This window comes from Rhinolophus sinicus, chromosome 14 (assembly GCF_057876585.1).
Source record: "Rhinolophus sinicus isolate RSI-liver-muscle chromosome 14, RSI-T2T, whole genome shotgun sequence".
NCBI lineage: Eukaryota > Metazoa > Chordata > Mammalia > Chiroptera > Rhinolophidae > Rhinolophus > Rhinolophus sinicus.
The window spans coordinates 153,219,014-153,236,631 of NC_142514.1; the positions used below are offsets into that span (position 1 = coordinate 153,219,014).

Consider the following 17,618-nt stretch of genomic DNA (forward strand, 5'->3'; position numbering starts at 1 on the left):
CTGCCATCCTCTCCATCACACGAGCCTCTGCGTGCTCCTGCATCCTTCGTGTCCCACCAAATTCCTCAGGGAGGGCTTCTTACTCCCTTCCACCCTTCCTGAGGATCTAGGCTTAGCCCCTACCAAGTTCTCCTTGTTGCTAAATCCAGAGACTTCTCTTCTGACCCAATCCCACTGGATCTTTCAGAAGCCGTCCCTCAGGGAGCAGCCTGCCCCTTGTTCTCCAGGGCCAGGGCTGGCCTCGTTGGGCAGACTGGTCACTGCTGCTCAGCCAGGCCTGCTCAGCCTGCAGGAACATGGGCTCAGCCCCACTCATGCCACATGGGCTGAGCAGGGGCAAGGGGTAGCTCTCTGAAGGGCAGTCGTGCTGTTTAGTGATGTGGAGGGCATATCCTACTGTCTCCCAGCTCAGCGGTTCCCATTCCATGACTGTAAGAGTCTAGGCTTTTCTACGTCTGAGACGCTGTGAGCCTGAGCGCTCTGAAGTGATGGGAAAGGACTGGGTTTGGAGGGCCCACTGAGAGTCAGAGTGGGAGGTTTGTGTGGGGACTGAAACAATGTGTTTGAATACCTCCTTCTTACTTTCTATATATTATTTCATTTCATCATCACAACCACCTGGGAAGCAGGGACTGTTACCCCGCCCCCTCCTTATCGAGGAATAAAGTCTCAGAAAGAGGCAGTGACTTGTGCAAAGTCACCAGCCAAGCCAGGCCCCAAACTCAGGACCTCAGCGTCCTGCCATTTGCCCTCTAGCTGCTGCCTTTGTTCACAAGAGGGGCTAGAGCTGCTTTTGACCTGGGATCTAGAAGGGTGGGGAACAAAGACGCCTGGGAGGGCATTTGAAGCGAAGGCTCAGAGGCCTCAGTGATGAAAGCCCCATGCTGGAGCCCAGGGCTCGATAATGTTTCAGGAGAAACTGGTTCTCCTTTCTGCTCTACCTGAGAGCAACGTGACCTTGCGTGGGTCCCTTCCTTTGCTGTGCCTCCATTTCTCCATTCCTGCCACAAGGGGCGGCTTTTGGACCAAAAACCTCTGAGGTTCTCCTCTGTCTTGGTGTCTGGGTTTCTAATGACCCTGTGTTCACAGGTCCAAGGTACCGTCGATTTAAGACATGCCATGAGTTCAATAACAGCATGTTGGGAAGATGGGGACTATTTCAGGGTGTGTACATTGTATGACATATTTTCATTTCTAAAATGTGACACAAATGCGCATCTTAGAATGAAAGCAACATGGAAACCTGTGCCACCTGACAAGTTGCCAGCCTAGCTAGCTGTTGGGGCAGCCCTTTCTGGCTCTGAACTAGGTCTGGGGTCATGACAATGAACTCAGCAAAGCAGGTTTTCGTCTCCCAGGGAGGCTGGGCTCCCTGAGGGCCTCGCACTGCCTTTCCCGGCCGTGGTTCCCCCACTGCCCACACTGGATCCCAGGACCGAGAGTCAGTGTGGCGGGACAAGGGGATTCGGGTCTGGGCACAGCCCTGCCTCCTGCGGGCCTTCCCCTGGGCTGGTTTGGCGGCCTTTGCCCCACTCCCATCCTGTCTATCCTCTTTCTTTCAGGGACAGTCCCAGGGAAAGCGGCACACCCCCAGGCTAGGATGTGAGTGGCCATCTCTGGTACAGAAAAGGGTCACAGCCCTGGGCTGGGTCTCAACTCAGAGAACGCATGTCCAGAGTGCCTGGCCAGACCCTGATTCCACTAGGAGATGGCCCGTACATGCGTGCACACGCACACACACGCACACACACCACCTCACACATGTCCTTATACACACACGCACATTTCTACCATCTGCATGAACCACATACACTACGCACAGCGGCCATTTACACAAGCCTTGTGCACGTGCCGGGAGTCAGGCACAAACAGATGACATGCCTTCACCATGTCTATACACCTGCGCCACATTTACACACTGCCTCCCTCTTCCCGCCAGCACTCTCCCAGCACAGACTTTCCCAGACAGGCGCCCACACAGCCATGTTCCCTGCACACACTCTCACACCCTCCCGCTCCCACCCTTTATGTAGCACTATGGGGAGCTTCTCCCACCCACTGCTCCCTGAGCTGGGTGCCAAGAGGGGAGGATTCAAGAGAAGGGATGGGAACCAGCACACAGACGCCCGGATGGAGTGCTTAGGACCCAGCCAGGCCTCTCGGAATTGATGGTGGGGGCATTATTGATGGACCAAAAAAGGGACTGGACCCAAAGAGTCTCCTTTCCCCTGGCCACGCCGCGTGGCCCTCAGCCAGCCCCACACGCTGGGGCATGCCCAGCCCAAGGAAGTGCAGATGAGTCTAATGCAGTTTCCAAACTCAACTGACAATTTATTTAGACCAATTGGCCATCCCGCCTGCTCTGCATCATTGACTCCACATGGATTAACTCAAATGCTGCGCACACCCACTGGGCAGATTTAATTAGGCAGAAAAACTGACCTGAAGCCTCTGGGGGCCTGGGACCTGGATACCAGCCAGGGCTCCCCCGATTAGCCCCACAGCCTGAAACCTTTCCGGGTCTCCAAATCCTCAGAAGGGACCAAGTCCGACTCTCACTTTCCGATGATGAAACTGAGGCCCAGAGAGGGGAAGTAACTTGCCAAGGTCACACAGCAAGTGAGCTGCTAGACCAGAATGTTGGTCCCTGCACCATGTTACAACCGTTGCCTTGATCCTGGAATGCCAAACTGTAAGAACACAGATCCCCACGGCAAACCCCTGAACAGTTCTGAAAAGCAAGTACAATTTTCAAAAGATGACTGTGGCATAAATAATTTATAAGTGAAAGTCATAGCACATATTGGTCATTTTAATAGATAGTAAATTGCCTTTCTGATTTATGGTTTCAGGGGTGGGGTTATGATAAAAATAACAGTGATTTATAAAACATCATCTTAAGTCAACAGATCGTTAGTAGGTTTGTCTGACTTTACAGCCAACAGCCTCACCATCCTGGTTACCATAGAAATGGGATGCCTCGCTCCGTTGCCATGGCTACCACTTTCCAGAACACAATTGGCGGGTCTCTCATGGTTTGTGATTTGGTTCTGGGGGAAAAAAAAAACAAACGAGAAACTACCAGCTTGGGTTTATGCTGCATTATCAGAAGATCTTGCCTATGTTGTCTTGAAATTTCAAAGGGTGATCGCTGAGGTGACCACGCTGGTTGACAATTATCCCTGAGCTGCTGGGCACAGCTCCCTTTGTGCCCCACCGCCATCAGCTAACAGCCCAGGAGGGACTGGCTTCACAGCTGGCCTGTATCCTGGCTGTGGGGGCACAGCTGCTGCGAGGATGGGCTGGGGAAAGGAGACAGGTCTGGTGGGTGGCAGGAAATCAGGAAGCCTGTGGATGATGGGCAGGCCCTCGGGACAGGAAATCCAGGAGCTGGCACTGTGAGCAGGGAGGCAGGCTGAGGGCATCGGGGAAGGCTGGAGAGGCAGACACTGAGTCAGTCACACCAGCGGGGGTGCGGTGGGCAGAGAAGGGGCCAGCTGAGCGGCAGTGGCGGGTCCATTGTGTGCGTAGTGCTGGTGCTGTGTGGTGACCACTGCTGCATTGCCCGTGTGCTCTGACTGTATCCTTGCTAGTGCTGTGTGGGGGCTGGGCTGTGCATCCTGCAGAACAGCGCCGGGAGGTTTATGCTGGATGCGCGGAGATATGTTTCAGTACATTCCAGGGGCCCCTGTGTTCTCTGTGTATGTGTGGTCTGGACACTGCTGTAGTTTGTGTGGCCACATGCACAGTGTAATGGGGTAGGTGTGTACTCTGGGTAGCTGTGTATGTCTGTGGCCTGTGGGTGAATGTTGCATGTCCTCTGGGTGACTGGGGATTGGGAGGCAGACAGCTCACATCGGGGGCAGTTCCTGCCCCTTGCCTGTAGCCCCTACACGGAGGGACAGCCCAGGGTTGCTGCAGAGGCCAATTCCCAAGGCTTGCTGCTCCATACCTTCCAGTTAGAGATTCCCTCCCTGCCAGGGGTCAGCTGATGCCAGGTCCTCCCGTCTCCTTACACTTTCTCCCTCCCTCTGGCTGAGCTTCTTGAGCAAGGTGAGGTTATCTCTCACCCTGCCCTCTCCGGGTCTGCGGGAAGGTGGGCCAGGTAGGGATGCAGGCTAGACCATCCAAGGCTGCTGCCAGCACTGATTCCCTGAGTGAGGTGGGGCTGCATTCCCCACCTCCCCCTACCTGGCCCACTGTAGCTCCAGGCACTAGCAAGGCCTGGGCAATGAGGCCCAAGAACCATTTAGGCTTGGCTGGTCTCCAGCGTGAGTCCAGGCACGCTGGCTCTCTCCCTCACTGGGGATGGGCATAGCCTACCCTTAGAGAATCTGGGTGTCAAGCTCCAAGAAGGACCATCCAGGCACGATCAGGGTCAGCTCCCCAGGGTGCAGGGCTGTGTTGCTTGCCAGAAGAGCTATGGTCACTCTAGTAGGAGAAACATCTTAGGTTCTGGAGCTAAACTTGGGTCCAAGGCACAGCTTCACCACTAACTTGCAACCCTTTGTGTAGTCCCTGAACCTCTGTCCTGGGGTTTCCTTTCTGGCATAATGAGGTGCGAGCCCCTATCTGAGCAGGTGGTATGAGGGTTAAAGGTGCAGAGGCCGTTTTAGTTTTGGTGACGTCCTCCTCTCTCCTTCCTGCGTTCAGCTCTCCTAAGGATGGACAGAAGGGAGCCGGGGATGCGGCTGGATAGGAGCTCTCGCTTTGGCTGTGTGCGTGGCTGACCTGCTAGTCTGCAGGCTTAGGAGAATGCAGTGGTTGGAACAAGCCAGGGGCACCTTCCTGCACAGCCCTCCCAAGGGCCCACTTGGACCGGATGTTGCTGGGCTCTGCCTGTGACAAAGGATCAGGCCTGCCGGCAGCAAAGGCCAAAAGCAAGGCATCAGGCGGAGGCCTGGCTTCCACCTCTCATGGCTCCCCTGGGGGGAGAAGTCCTAGTGTCTGGCTCGAGGCCTGGCTGCTGCTGCCTACCCCTCACCCCCACTCTTTAGACACTGGGACCTGGAGAGGAAAAAATCTAGACAGGATCTCCATTGATAGGTGAGAACCAAGGATTTTTTATACCCTAATTTTATAAGACCTGACCTCTTTCTGGGCCTCAGTTTTCCCCTTTGGACCTGTCCTGAGAGGAATAAATGGGAGGAGAGCTCCAGGGGCTTGTGGGGGCACCTAGGAGTGAGAAGGCTCATAACACATCAGTACCCCATCTGGGCTGTTCCCCTGAGCCTCCCCTGAGCCTCCCCTGAGCACTAACGAGCCAGCGTTGGAGACAAGCTCACTGCCTCCCAGGGGGGGAATTAAGAGGCTCATTGGGAGTTCCCTTCATTTGCGGCCTCCTAAGGACCTCAAGCTGCCAAGAGGAGCCTCACCTGGAGAAGGTGCCCCAGGAGAAGGGCTCCTCAGTGGGGCACTGAAGAGAGATTGGCAGGAACACTCTCTAGTGGAAGGAATGGCAGGTGTGAAGACCTGGGCATGGGGCATCAGAAATGAATGGCAGAGTTGCATGTGGCAGAAATGTTGGGTACCTGTAAGGAAATCACTGAGGCAAATGTGCCAGGCTGAGGAGTTCAGGCTTTTCTCTGTTGGCAGCATAGTCAGGTGGCCTGGGCAGAGCTGGGATTCCAGCGGGTTGCTTCCTCTGGTAGCTGTGTGGACACTGGACTAGTGGCTGACACTGAAGCCTAAAAAACCTGTTAGCTTTGATGGCAGTGGCCCTGTTGAAAGAAAGTCACATATAAGCAGAGGGGACAGAGGAGGGAAGGTACCTCCTACTTTCCATCGTTGCCAAGGGCTGGGAGCCCAGGGGTGCAGTGGGTCCTGCCTCTTGGTCTTCCTCTGTCACAAAGGCCAGGGCAGGGGGTGTGACAGGGGCATGATCTGCCCCTGGGAAGTCTGGCTGTGAATGCCAAACTCCAAGAAGGGGCCCTCCAGAGGGAATCCAGGGCCAGATGCCCAGCAAACAGGGATATGTTTTAAGCAACAAGAGCTTTGGCAACTCTGGTGATGGAAAGAGCTGGATAAACAGGTTGGAAGTGGTAACCTCTTTCTGCGGCTTCCACTTTGCTTTCCTGCTCTACTTCTCTGGTGACTCAGGTCAGCAGAGCTGAACCCTCACAGAGCTGTTTCTGAAGCTGGAAGACCTGGTTTAAGGCCCTCCCCTGCCCCACCTTGTCCAAACCTCACCCCCTTCACAGGACTCCTGGGGCTCACCTTTGCAGCCCACTGCATTGTACTCATCTCTGTGTGTCCTTGGGTGGGGGCTCCCTGAGAGCTGGGCTGAGGCCTCATTCCCCTCTGTGCTGGGCTTAACCTGGCGCTTGGTGAGGAAGGAAGAGAAGAGAGGAAGGAAAGGTGGGAGGGGGAGAGGAAGAGAAGGAGGGAGGGACGGAGGGAGGGTGGGGGGAGGGAAGGAGGAAATGGATAAATAGATGATGGATGGGTGGATTGAAGGAAGGATTCGTAGGAATCACAATTGATAGTAGTCTAGGATAAAATTTTTGACACTCGCTCAATGCTGTAACGCTTGTAGGGCCATGAGCATACTGCAATGACTGGCTTGGGCAGCTCTCCTCCTGGTTCTGGGCCTCAGGCTTCCCATCTGTAGCCTGTAGTGTCTTGGACCAGATAATCCTAAAGGCTACTCTTACACTGACATCCTGAAAGCTGACTTTCCCCCTCCCCTTCCTCTCCCCTTCCCCCAACCCCGAATGTGGCTTGGGCGGTCCACATAGTTCTTGGTTTCTAGATCCCTTCCAGGTTGGGTGCCAGGTCCCCTAGCCATGGTCAGCCCAGGCAGGGCTGTTCTGGGGCCCCAGTGCTGCCTTCTGCAACCAGGTGGGCAGGGGCATCAATGCAAACGAAAGAAATTGCTAGAAGCAGCATGGCTGCCTCCTGCTTCAGATACAGGGTGAGACTGTGGCAGTCCTTCAAGTTGTCTATGAGGGCAGCTCTGTGGACCAAAGGTGCCACGTGTTCCAGACTGTAGTCTAGGGCTGCCTCCCAGGAAATGGCTGTGTTCTTTCTGGCCGTGGCCTACCTTGGCCAAGCTGGGAGAAGGGGAGCCCAGAGGGAAGGAGAGCAGCAAGAACATGCAGGCAGGTATGACCAGCTGGGCCCTTGGAAGAGAGCTGAGTGGCCAGGGGTCCATCTGCCCAGGGCAGTGCCAAGGGAAGCCGTGGTGCGTTAGAGTTCCGGGGGGACCCAACTGGAGGCTAGAAGAAGAGACCTTGTCTGGAATTCAGTCTGAGTAGGAGGGTTTGAAACTCAGACAGCTGTTTTATTCTCTTTCCTTGGGTTCCCATATCTTCTGGGGGCTTAAGAAACCCAAGGGATCTCCATCACCACCAAACCAAACCAAAAGGTCTCCTGAACCTTCCTCCAGGGAGCGCAGGGCCAGAGCAGGTGGTTCTGGGCAGGCTGGGTTATTCCGACCATTTCCTTCTCACTGGTGGGGTCTGAGAGGAGCAGAGACCCACAAATGTTTGGAAAGCCCCAGCACCCCAACAGCTTCTTCCTTCCTCCCACCCACACCCATATCCTGGGGCTGGCAGGAGAGAAGGAGAGGAGCAGATGCATGGTTTATGGTGCCTTTGAAGATACCTGGTCCAATTTCCTCCTGATGCCAGAACCCACAACAGCGTGTCTCTGACAAATGACCAGTTAGCCTCTATTTGAATACCTCCAAGGATGGGGCACTCACTTTCAGGTTAGGTATGTGAGTCCCTAGGAAGATAGAGCAGATAAAAACGTCTAAGGCCCTGAGGCACTACACATCTTCTACAGTGCTAAATAGGAACCTGAAAGAGACCCCATGAATGAGGTACAGATCCATGAAAAAGAGTGTGATAGACTGGAGTACAAAGGAAGATGGGAGATGTGGCCTTGGAGGGGCCTGATTCCACCATTCCCGCCCCTTCTCACTTTTTTGCCAACGTTAGCCCCAGCAGACTAGGTCACGTTTATTAGTCAGGGTAACTAAATGCTTTCACCAATCCCCTGCACCCCCTCCAAATCAGTGGCTTAACACAACAGAAGTTTATTTCCCACTCAGGCAATAGTTCAATGAGAGTATTTAGTGGTCTTTCTTCTCAGGGATGGAGGCTCCTTCCTTCTGGTGGCCCTGCTGGCCCCTAGGGCTTCAGCATTTGCGAGGAACTGGGAGGGAAGAAAGAGCATGGAGAGTGAGAAGGAAGGTGTTTTTTTGTTTTTTTAACAAGACTTTATTGGGGAACAGTGTGTACTTCTGGGACTTTTCCAAGTCAAATTGTTGTCCTTTCAGTCTTAGTTGTGGAGAGCACAGCTCAGCTCCAGGTCTAGTTGCCATTGTTAGTTGCAGGGGGTGCAACCCACCATCCCTTGTGGGAGTTGAGGAGTCGAACTGGCAACCTTGTGGTTGAGAGCCCGCGCTCCAACCAACTGAGCCATCTGGCCACCATGGAGCTCAGCAGCAGCTCATTGACTTCATTCTAGTTGCGGAGGGCGCAGCTCGCTGGCCCATGTGGGAATAGAACTGGCAGCCCCGTTGCCCAGAGCTTGTGCTCTAACAAACTGAGCCACCCGTCTACCCCGTGAAGGAAGGTTTTATGAGCCAGGCCTAGCTTTAATGCACATACCTTTTGTGCCCTGTCCACTGGCCTGAACTCAGTCACATGACCCTGCCTAACCCCACGGGAGGCTGGGAAATGTAGTCTAGCTGCATCTAGGAGGAAAGGAACTGTGTTTGTGAAAACAAAGCAATCTCTGCCACAACCCCTTAGCTCCCCAAGCTTCTTTATCCCGTGCCTTGAGAAGGGAAAGGTGGCCTGTCAGTTTGGCCCCATGTTGGAGGGGTCATCGTGCAGGTGTCTTCCCCTGGCCTGGCCTCTGACTGGACCCAACACAAAGGCGCCCCAGGTTTCTCTACTTTAGGTGGGAGGGCGTCCCCTCTGACACTGTGTGTTTCTCCCCCACAGTATGTGGCCTTTGCCTCCCTCTTCTTCATCCTGGTCTCCATCACCACCTTCTGCCTGGAGACCCATGAGCGCTTCAACCCCATTGTGAACAAGACGGAAATCGAGAATGTCCGGAATGGCACGCAAGTGCGCTACTACCGGGAAGCAGAGACGGAGGCCTTTCTCACCTACATCGAGGGTGTCTGCGTGGTCTGGTTCACCTTCGAGTTCCTCATGCGTGTCATCTTCTGCCCCAACAAGGTGGAGTTCATCAAGAACTCGCTCAACATCATTGACTTCGTGGCCATCCTGCCCTTCTACCTGGAGGTCGGGCTGAGTGGCCTGTCCTCCAAGGCCGCCAAGGACGTCCTGGGCTTCCTGCGCGTGGTGCGCTTCGTGCGGATCCTGCGCATCTTCAAGCTCACGCGCCACTTTGTGGGCCTGCGCGTCCTGGGCCACACGCTGCGCGCCAGCACCAACGAGTTCTTACTGCTCATCATCTTCCTGGCCCTGGGCGTCCTGATCTTCGCCACCATGATCTACTACGCCGAGAGGATAGGGGCACAGCCCAATGACCCCAGCGCCAGTGAGCACACCCACTTTAAGAACATCCCCATCGGCTTCTGGTGGGCCGTGGTCACCATGACGACGCTGGGCTACGGAGACATGTACCCGCAGACGTGGTCCGGCATGCTGGTGGGGGCGCTGTGTGCGCTGGCGGGCGTGCTGACCATCGCCATGCCCGTGCCCGTCATCGTGAACAATTTCGGGATGTATTACTCCTTAGCCATGGCTAAGCAGAAACTACCAAAGAAAAAAAAGAAGCATATTCCGCGGCCACCGCAGCTGGGATCTCCCAATTATTGTAAATCTGTCGTAAACTCTCCACACCACAGTACTCAGAGTGACACATGCCCGCTGGCCCAGGAAGAAATTTTAGAAATTAACAGAGCAGGTAGGAAACCTCTTAGAGGCATGTCGATCTGACCTTTCACCTCCGCCCCCTGTAGCGATGATTCCAGATTCACTCAGACTGCTTCCTTAGTTCCGTGGGCGACCCAGGACCCCGCACTCAGTCTCGAGGTGTGGAGCCTGGGGGCCCAGGGAGATGCTGGGCAGCCAAATTCGTGAGGCAAAAGCCAGCGAGAGGAACCTCACTGGTGGCCCTGGGTAAGGAGGTTGACGTGCTGGTCTCGTGAGGTTCTGAAGAGACGCCATGGCCCGTGAGGTTGCTGAGGACTCTCTTAGCAGGAGCCCCGGGGAGCTGCTGCTCGGTGGGCAGGATCCAGCGGGAGTCTCTGACTCAGGCCACTGACCTGCTGTCTGGGCGGGGCGGGGGTGGGTGTGATTTGGAAATGGCAGACAGCTTCTGATTTGGTCTTTACACAGCTCCCTTCAGGCTGTGCAGATGGTATGAATGGTGCATGGGATCTGGCAGGAGGGTCCCTGCAAAAGCAGTAGCAAAGATTCTCACCCCCCACAGAGCCTGTCTCTACCGCTGAGTAGCATTTCTGCGCTGATTCCAGCTGCCTAGCTCCAGGTGTGTGTCCCAGGAGACGCCTCTAGCCCTCCGTAATAAGCTTACTTCCCCCATAGCATGCCGAACCAACTCATCTTCTACCACCACTCTAGAGTTTAGCATTTATCTTTAGGAATCTGTTGGAGTGAGTCGAGCTTTCACGTTGTCTGTTTGGGTTGATGGTCGAGTGGGAGTTTCCGATGGCCTTTGATGGAAGTGGCTGGTGAGCGAAGAACTAGAGGGGGCCACCACCCTCGGCAGCTTAGACAAAAGCGCTCCAGACCAGCAACAACCTCCCACCGAGGGTTCTCTCCACGTCCGGCGGTAGGGACTGCAGCAGCAATACATGACACCCCAACCAGTGTACAACCACTTTCCCGTGAATTCGGTGGGGGTCGGGGAGGGGGGAGGGGGGCCATGAAACAATACTAGTCACCGTGGGATATATTCTAATATTCCATGGCTAGTGGTTCGTTATGGGACTCTCTCAGTTTTATGAGAACCTGCACATAGCACATAAAGTTGATCACGGGGCTCTGGTCCGAAGATATAAAGCCCATAGTCTACCTCTACCCATGGAATACCATCGACTTATTCTGTGGACACAGGGATTTCAAAGGAATGGATATCGCAGAGTAGAATACAGCACAGAGCTAAGAAGGAGCGTCAGGTGAGGGAGGCGGAGTGAGGGATAAGCAGCATTTAGTCTCCGAAGGACACCCCAGGTCCAGGGCTGGCAGAGGGGCTGCAGGCTAGCTCAGCCCTAGATGAGCACATTTCCCCAGTTTGGGTGGCCTCCCCCAGCGGATGATTGATTCTCTCCTGCTGATGTGCTGTCTGGCCCACCACCCCCATCCTGTTCCAGACCTGGCTTCATCCCACAGCTGTGCTGCCCAGAGCAGGACCTCCAAGGCCCAATTCTCTGCCCATGGGAGCTCTCCAGCCCCTTTTCCTGGCCCAATACCCCTCCCCCTTCCTGGGATTCCTCTAGGCACCTGAAAAGAACATGGTTTGTGTCCTGGGCTGAGCCAGGGGTCTCAGAGGAGGCTGGATTAAGGATCCTAAGGTGAGGCTGGGCTCCCTGGCCAAGGCACGGCTCCTGCGCAGGGAGGCAGGCATGGGCTGGTGGAAAGCTCCTGCCCAACTGTCTGCTTTGGATTAGCTAGATGTTTGAGCTCAGGAGCCACTGTCACAGCCAAGAAAGTTCCTGGGGCTCGGGGAGAGGGTCTGGGCTGGCCTAGCCCCGCGTCCACTCTGGGCCCCAGCAGGGAGAGCTCAGCCTGAGTGGCATCACCATGGTGCTACTTGGCCCTTCCTGCACATCCTCCCCAACCCTGGGTCTTTCAGGATTGGTGCCCAAAGCATGGGTGCCCCAGGCCAGTCCCAGGGATCCCCAGACACTCCAGTCAGGCAGAGTCGTCTGTACTCCTAGACAATGCCAGTACTCTCTGTGTGCTGAGGGCACCACACATACACGCTCGCGCACACATGCACATGGATGCATGCACACACACACCGAGTGTAGACGTGTGTGTTCTGACACGTACACCAGCGAGTCCTAGGGACAGCCCTTCTCCCATGCTGCAGAGGACCTGTACAACCCCTGTGTTTGTGTCGGATCCCGCAGCCTTGGCAGCCCTGCTCCTGGGAGCCTTGCTCTGCCCCCACATCTCAACAACCCAGAGCTCTGGCATGAGCAGTTTCTGTGGCTTAGGAGGTATTCTGGGCCCTCCCAAGCCAGATCCCGGATCCCCCTGCCTTCCTGCTCCTCACACTTAATCTTCACCCCCTGTTTAAGTACTCACTTACCCTGGCCGTGCTGTCCTGATGTCCAGACCTGCCCATTTGGCTCTGAGACCTCCTCTGAGCCTCCTCCCTTACCAGAACACTCCTTCCTCCAAAGGCTGGTGTGCGAGACCTGGATTATCTATTACGGAAAGGTGTGGTTCTTAGGAGGTGTTCCCCCATCTCTGCCTCCCTGAGTCCCTTCCCATTCTCCTCTTTTTCTGTTTGAAGCTATGCACCTAGAATGGCACAGCGCTGGGTGTGTTTGTGAGTGAGTGGGGGAGGCCAGAGGCGAAGAAGGCAAACGTGGGTGGAGACGGGGCATGCAGGAACTGAGGGAGGTGAGATGTGGCCCCCAAGACCTCGGTGGCCACCTTCCATCCCCAAGGCAATCAAGTGGCCTCAATGAAACCTAAGGTTCTCCAGTTCCACTTTTAGAACCTGGGCTGGGGCCAAGTGCAACACGCTGGGCTCTGAGGGCACCTCCCCCACCAAGGCTGGACCCCCGGGATTCCGGCGAGGCAGCAGCACCTTCCCCTCCCCTCCACCTCTGGTCTCTCCTGAAGCCTCAGGTCCGTGTGTCTGTGAAGGATGATCTGGTCTCCCTCTGTACCATGACTGGCATGGCCTCCGTGTTGGGGGGATTTGTCCCGAGTCACGGGGGTTGCCAGGAGGGCACCCCACATCATCAAGGGCTGCTTGGAGCTGATCACCCAGGAGAAGTTGCTCCTTTCCCAGAAAGGGGCTCCTTTCCCCATCTGCAGTCAGGATGGGGGGGCAGACCACTTGCTCTGGACAGCTCGGAGTGTTCCCTCTGTCCTGCCATGTCCATTCACGTGTGTCTTGTCCATCTCTGCTCCTGTGACATGGGTTAGTCCTCTGTGGTGCCAGGTCTGGGGCTGCAGGGTCCCACCATAGGTGACCAGAGAGCTGGCATGGGGGAAGGGTGGTGGCCAGACCCCATCCTGCCCACAGGTGCGCAGAGCAGCAGTAAGGCCCCAGAGAAGACCCTGCCTGGGCCCCCTGGGAACTGCCACTACAGCCTCTGGATCGTCTTTGGGGGGTGCATAAGGGGTCTCCCCTGAGCAGCTGAGTCCAAAGTGCCCCTGGCCCCGGCTCTCCACCTTTCACCTGCGGGGTGCGGGGCTGCAGAGGGTGCTGGGAGTGGTGCTAGCCCATGGGGCAGGGAGGGTGGCGCAGTCGGGGCAGAGTTGACCGGGCGGGGTGTGGGCAGGGCCCCTCTGCATGAGCTGACCGAGTTTCTGCTTGGACATAGGGCCAGGGTGGGCAGCTGGTTCCTCAGTAGAGTCTACGTGGCCCCAGGTGGGCTGTGGGGAAAGGGACAGAGAATGAGCCGCCTCCGAGGGCCAGGCCTGGGTATTCTTTTCTGTGTTGTTCACGTTCTCTCTTTTTCTTTCTCTCTAGTAATCATGTTTCTCTCTCTCTCTCTCTCTCCTCGTTTTGTTGCATGACTTGTGCCGGTTCTCGTGACTGTACTCTGCTCGTGTCTCTCACAGACTGTCCCCAGTTAGCTCGGGACTTTTTCCCTGAACCCCCAGCTGGGCAGTCCCCTTGGGGGTAAACCCAAGGAAACACCCAGCAAGCCCCACCCCACCACAGTCTGTGTGCCCCCCGCCCCGTGCCCGCTGCTGGTCTGAACAGTAAGTACGTCCTGGTGCCTGGAGACCAGGTGGAAAGCCAGTCCTGCTGGCTGAGGGCCCTGACACCGGGGTCTCCTTGCTCCAAAGTTTAAAAAAAAATGACCCTCTCGCGGACGCTCATCTATCTCAGCCCATTTCAAAGCCTGGAAACCATCTCCGTGAGACGCTGCCCATGCTGCCATTTCATCATTGCAAGCCCTCGGGTCTAGTGGGGGCTGAGGAGCCGTGGGCCAGGGGAGGGGGAGGAAAGGCTCCCCGCCTTCGGGGGAGCGGGTGGGAATCCAGGTTCCTGGTGGCCATCTCATCCAAAGGATGGGGTAGAGGCAGGAGTGGAGTCTTGGCTGAGCTGACCCTCTGGCCTTTTTCAGCAGTGCCTCAGGTTGACAGAGTCAGCCCCTCCTTGGTTTCTCTCCCTCCCAGCCTCCCCTCTGGAGCTGGGGAAGGAGAATGCTCCCCGTTTCTGAGAGCAGCCAAAACTGCAGACAAACCAGCAGCCCAGGGAGGCTGGCTCCTAAACACACGCACCTAGTCACACACCCTCGAAGTCATGGCTGAGAGAAGAAGCAGGCCCCGCAGAGTCCGGGGGTCTCTCCAGGGAGGGAGAGGTGCACAGCTCACGTCCTCCAAGGGATCCTTATGGCTGCCCCCTGCCCCCTGCCCCTTCAGGGAAACCAGCCCCAACCATGGACCCTTTAAAGGGTGTGAGAGCTAGATACTCCGGGGGCATGGCACGGGGGGGGCAGGTCCATTGGGTTGGGGCTCACTCAGGGTCAGAGGAGGGGTCCTAGCTTTGACCACCCCTGGGCAAGAACTGTAGGCTGTTGATGTGTCCACTGACAGACAATGGCCAACAGAGAGACAGCAGGGCCTGACTCCCCTCCCACATGGAGACGCTGCCTGGTCGGACTTGCTGTTTTCCCTTTGAGGAACATTTGTCCGGGTACAAGGGGCCCTGACTTCCCCACCGGCCCCCCCATCCTCCTCCCACAGACTTCCCTCCCCTCTCCCCAACCACCTCCTCCTCAGCCCAGAGACCCTGGGAGAGAAGCCAGAGGCCAACCAGAGTAGGAGGCAGGACCGGGTGTGTCTGTGCCCACTTGTGTGCCCGTAGACACGCCCCACACGCTAGGCAGCCCTCAGACCCCAGGCAGGCCCCAGCCCCAGTTACGTGGTATCAGAGTTACCTTGATAACTGGCCTTTCTGGCTCAGAGTAAATTGGGGAGTGAAGTCCCTGGGATTTGTCAAGAAACGCATTGTACGTGAAATGCTTTGCCATCTTGTATGACAGACTTTTTTTTTAAGTTCCAAAATTATGATGGGATTTTTTTTTTTGGATTTGCTTTATGAATAAACCTGATTGGTCCATTTCTCTTTTGACTGACTGCCTCTTTGTAGTGACATGATGTGCACACGGGCTGTGGCCTGCCCATGGTCATGCAGAGCGTGTGCCCGTGGAGAAGGATCACCTCTGCGTGTAGTTACATGATGTAAACGGCCACGGAAGAGGGTCAGATCGGGAGGAGATTGTCTCCAGCTTCCTCCCCCCCCACTCCCCCCACTTTAGTCTTCCAGAGAGCCCCCCTTCCTGTGGCCCCGGCCGTGTGGGTGTCGGTCTTCCCTGGGGGCGCTCACCCTAGATGCAGCCTGTGAGAAAGCCGTGGTGCCCACGTGGGCACTGAGTTGGCTCCACCCTGACCAGGAAGTTTCTGCTCTGAGGGCAGAGAGTGTGGGGCCGGCTCAGTGCCCGAGAGTGATGGGTGGGGGCAGCGGCCAGACAGAACTACCTCTGCCAGCTCCAGAGGCTGCCACGGCGCGGCTCCTGGACTTGGGAGAGGGTAAGATCCCTGCTCTGGCCACACTTTGCCCCCCCCCCACACACACACACATACCCTGAATGTGCCCCCAGACCTCCCCCTAGGTTCCTTCTCAGGCTAACACAGAGGCCGACTCGTCTGCCCCACCTGAGTCCATCAGCTGCTGTTGTCTTTACACATCCATTTGCTCTGCTTTTCGGGCGATGCTGCCGAGAGGAGACGGAGGAATGGGGGCCCCTCCTAAGTCATGGCCTGCTGTCAGTGTCTCATGCATACGTCCCTGTTGTGCCTGCGTAAGCTGACCAGGCCGCCTAGGGCCGAGCGGGGTGGAAGGCCCTGGCTTGATCTGTGTGGGGATCAGCGGACTGAGGGCTCAGCATAAGACTGTGGTCAGATTGGGTCTGCGTGGGAGATGGGGGAGACTGCGTGGCCAGGCCCAATCTGCATGGGAGATGGGACATAGACAGTGACCAGGTTAAGTCTGTGTGGCGGATGGAACATAGAGTGACCAGGTTAACGTAAGTCTGTATGGGGACAGAGGACACTGTGTGGCCAGGCCTAGTCTGCATGGGGAGCAGGGACACAGAGTGACCAGATTGGATCTCATATGGGGGCGAGCAGGCTAAGGTATCAGATAGGGTGTGTGTGGGGGACAAGGGACAGGGAGTCATCAGATGGGAACCGAATGGGGAATGGGTGGAGTTGATAAACGGGGTCTGGATGGGGCAGGGAAGCCTGAGCTGGATGTGCATGGGCTGCAGCCAGGCTCCGGCCAGTAGCAGAGGGGTCAGGAAAGGCTCCCTCTCTCTACTGGAGTGTTTCTGCGTGTCTGTCTGTTTTCTCCCTGAGCTCTATGTCTGGCCCTCTACCCATGTCTGCATCACACCATCCTGTCTCATCGGCCCCGCCTTGGGCTCTGGGCCCGGCCCCTGGCACCTCGCTTGCTGGGCCCACCGACTCATCTTTTTGCAAACTTTGAGCAAACCCAGGAGCCCCTCCTTCACAGCACTGTGGGCAGCCCGCAGGCCGCCTGAACGAGCCGGGGACCCCCAGCCTCTATGGCCCGCTCGCTTTTGTGTCTTCAGAGATGGGCTGCCCTTTGCCAATGCCCCACCTCTGGCCTGTCACCCCCACTAAACAGTTTTCAGTGTCTCAATAGCTTCTGCTTATATGTTTGAAGATTCCAAACTGAATGGGGAGGTGGCGAAGGCCGCGCTGGCGAACGAAGACTGCCCCCACATAGACCAGGCCCTCACTCCCGATGAGGGCCTGCCCTTTACGCGCTCGGGCACCCGCGAGAGATACGGACCCTGCTTCCTCTTATCAACCGGGGAGTACGCGTGCCCACCTGGTGGAGGAATGAGAAAGGGTATGTAGAGGAGGCTGGGGCACTGCATCAGCTGGGCCGCCTGGCGCTCCTGCAGATGGGTGGGCGGGGTGGGGGGCGAGGGGCGCTGAGGGGCAGGCAGGCACACTGATGGGTGGCAGGGAGCAGAAGGAACCCCCAGGGTTAGCCCCTGGAGGTCTGAGTCCCTCTCTTCCAAGTGGGATGTCAGGCTGGCAGAAGCTGAGGTCCAGGCAGCTGAGGGGTGGTATCTAACGGGTAGGAAGGGGCTTAGGGACAGGCCGTGACCCTAAGGCAGGGGGATACCCGGGGATACCCAGGGGTACGGGAAGAACCTCGAATACTCTAGGCTGTTCTGGCAACTGGCAGGTCAGACCCAAAAGGCAAAGTGATCTCCCCCATCCCTTAGTGGAAGAGGGCAGTGGAGTGGGCCTGGCCTGGCCAGGACCCTGTGGGCTTAGCCACCCAAGATCCATGTTCTGAAGAGGCATCCTTTAAAGAGAATCCACAGACCCATGGTAGGGGAGGCATGAAGAGAGATGTGGCTTCAGGCCTTG

General features: G+C 56.5%; 1 protein-coding gene across 2 annotated transcripts in view; it reads left to right on the forward strand.

The window, feature by feature from the left end:
* The window catches only part of KCNC1 (potassium voltage-gated channel subfamily C member 1), a 45,695-nt gene that overhangs the window by 25,200 nt on the left and 2,877 nt on the right, over positions 1-17,618 (forward strand). Inside the window, exons 2-3 of one of the 2 annotated variants that reach the window (XM_019746606.3) lie at positions 8,958-9,891; positions 16,897-17,085. In XM_019746606.3, coding sequence (XP_019602165.1) covers positions 8,958-9,891; positions 16,897-17,085 — 1,123 coding nt within the window. Of the gene's footprint in view, positions 1-8,957; positions 9,892-13,757; positions 15,272-16,896; positions 17,086-17,618 lie in introns of those variants that run through there. The other variant, XM_074336097.2, reaches the window with a different exon arrangement.